This window comes from Pteropus alecto, unplaced genomic scaffold (assembly GCF_000325575.1).
Source record: "Pteropus alecto unplaced genomic scaffold, ASM32557v1 scaffold102, whole genome shotgun sequence".
Classification (NCBI taxonomy): domain Eukaryota; kingdom Metazoa; phylum Chordata; class Mammalia; order Chiroptera; family Pteropodidae; genus Pteropus; species Pteropus alecto.
Window position 1 is genome coordinate 1,166,235 of NW_006432224.1, and position 2,418 is coordinate 1,168,652.

The 2,418-nt window shown below is 58.9% G+C and overlaps 1 protein-coding gene across 1 annotated transcript in view; it reads left to right on the forward strand.

The window, feature by feature from the left end:
* The window catches only part of MAGEL2 (MAGE family member L2), a 3,703-nt gene extending 1,634 nt beyond the window's left edge, over positions 1-2,069 (forward strand). The window contains exon 2 of the mRNA XM_006907090.3: positions 2-2,069. Within this exon, the coding sequence (XP_006907152.1) occupies positions 2-1,894 (1,893 nt within the window). The 3' untranslated portion in view covers positions 1,895-2,069. The remainder of the gene's footprint in view (position 1) is intronic.
* The last annotated feature ends 349 nt before the right edge of the window (positions 2,070-2,418 follow it).

Genomic DNA, 2,418 nt, shown 5'->3' on the forward strand with positions numbered 1-2,418 from the left:
GGCCGCGGGCCACTTTTGGCAGGCGGTGCCGGCGCAGGAGGCGCAGCGGCCCGGCCCGCCGCTGCTGCAGCTGGAGCAGCCCTTTCAGGGGGGCCCGGCCCCCCAAAAGGCCCTGCAAATCCAGCTCTCCGCCCAGCAGGCCCAGCCCTCCGGGCCGCAAGCAGAGCTGTCCGCCTTGCAGCTGCAGCCCTCCTGGCAGGGGGCAACTGCGGCCCCGCAGGGCCAGCCCGGAGGCCCCTTAGCGGCGGCACATTTTCCCATGGGCTCCGCTAAGTCACTGATGACTCCCCCGGGAGAACCCAGGGCCTCGCCAATAGACCGCAGGACCTCGTCCAAGGAGCGCAGGACCTCGTCCAAGGAGCGCAGGGCCCCTCCCAAGGAGCGCATGATCTTCGCCGCCACCTTCTGCGCCCCCAAGGCGCTGTCGGCCTCCCGCGCGCACCTGCCCGCCGCCTGGAGAGGCTTCCCGGCCGCCGCGGAGACCTTCCCTGCCGCCGCGAGGGTCCTTCCAGCTACCTCCCAGTTCCAGCCTGCCTCGTCGAACGCCTTTAAGGGCCCATCTGTCACCCCGGAGACCCCAAAGTCACTGCCGCTCGCTCTGCAGGATCCCTTTGCCTGTGTGGAGGCCCTGCCCGCGGTCCCCTGGGTCCCACAGGCCAACGTGAATGCTTCGAAGGTGCCCAAGGCGGCACCCAACCTCCTGATGGCCACGGCGGCCGTGCCCCAGGTGATGATGGCCACCTCCCAAGAGGCCTCAAAGACGCCCGACGAGCCTCCGCGTCGCTCCGGCAAAGCCACCCGGAAGAAGAAGCACCTGAACACCGAGGAGGACGCTGGCGTCGGCCAGATGCTGGCCCTGCGTGACTGGCAGGCGCCCAGACCTTGGGGAACTCTGAACTTGAGTGACTGGGAGGTTCACACCCCCGTTCAGGTCCTGGGGGGCTGGGAGGGCCCCAGCACCTCCCGCAGCCTGAGCGGCTGGGAGGGCCCCAGCACCTCCAGGATCCTGAGCGGCTGGGAGGGGCCCAGCACGTCCTGGGCCCTGAGCGCCTGGGAGGGTCCGAGCACCTCCAGGGCCCTGGGTTTGTGGGAGAGCGCCGGTAGCCCCCTGCCTCTGATGATCTCTGAGATCCCCAGTCTCTCTCAGGGGTTCGGTGGCACCCAGGATGAGTCCAAGCTGGAGACTCAGCCACTGTCCCCCCTGGATGAGAGAGCTAATGCTTTGGTGCATTTCCTCTTGCTCAAGGACCAAGCCAAGGTGCCCATTAAGCGCTCGGAGATGGTGAAGTTCATCATCCGTGAATATAAGGATGAGTGCCTAGACATCATCAGCCGTGCCAACAGCAAGCTGGAGTGCGTCTTTGGTTATCAATTGAAGGAAATTGATCCCCAAAACCACTCCTACATTATCATCAACAAGCTGGGGCGTCGTAAGGGCGAACCGGTGGCGTCCTATCTGGACACGCCCAAGTTAGGCCTCCTGATGGTGGTCCTGAGCCTCATCTTTATGAAGGGCGACTGTGTCAGGGAGGACCTGATCTTTAACTTCCTGTACAAGATAGGGGTGGATGTCCGAGAGAACCATGGCCTCTTCGGAGACACGAAGAAGCTCATCACAGAGGTGTTTGTCAGGCAGAAGTATCTAGAGTACAGGCGAATCCCCAATACTGAGCCGGCACAGTATGAGTTTCTCTGGGGCCCCCGAGCGTTCCTCGAAACCAGCAAGATGCTTGTCCTGAGGTTCCTGGCCAAGCTCCATAAGAAGGATCCGCGGTGCTGGCCATTCCAGTACGTTCAGGCCCTGGCAGAGTGTGAGTCCGAAGATTTAGAGGAGGACGAGCCTGGGTCCGACGACAAGGCTGGCGACCCCAGCAGTGGGCCCCCTCCCCGCTAGTGAGGGTCAACACGTATCTGGTTCCTTTGTGTCCCGGCCAGAGGCCACCGACGGGGTGGGGTGGGGGGAGATGTTTCGTTTCTGGTGTTTATGTCCCTGTCTCACGTGTGCACATTTGGATTTCGACTTGGTTTTGTATCTGCCAAAGCTTTGTACATTTTCATGTGGTGTTGATTTCAACTGGCTACTGTTCTATTTGGTATTTTGGCATTTGTATCTTTAAGTGAGATCTGTGATTCTCTGTTTTGTGTTATAATTGTCATGTTTTCGTATCAGACTTGTCCTGGCTTTGTGAAATGACTTGAGAAGCTATATCCATCTCATTCTGGTACAGATTACGTAGCACTGGAATATAGGTTGTTCTTTGAACGTTAAAATGACTCATCAGTAAAGCTGTCTGCAGAGAAATAAATATCTATATCTATATCTATAAATATACTTTCGGCATAACGTGGAAGTGTTTGTCTTTATTCTAATTTTTACTCTAGACGGCGGGGCCAAGTTTTAGCGAGTCTCCGAATACA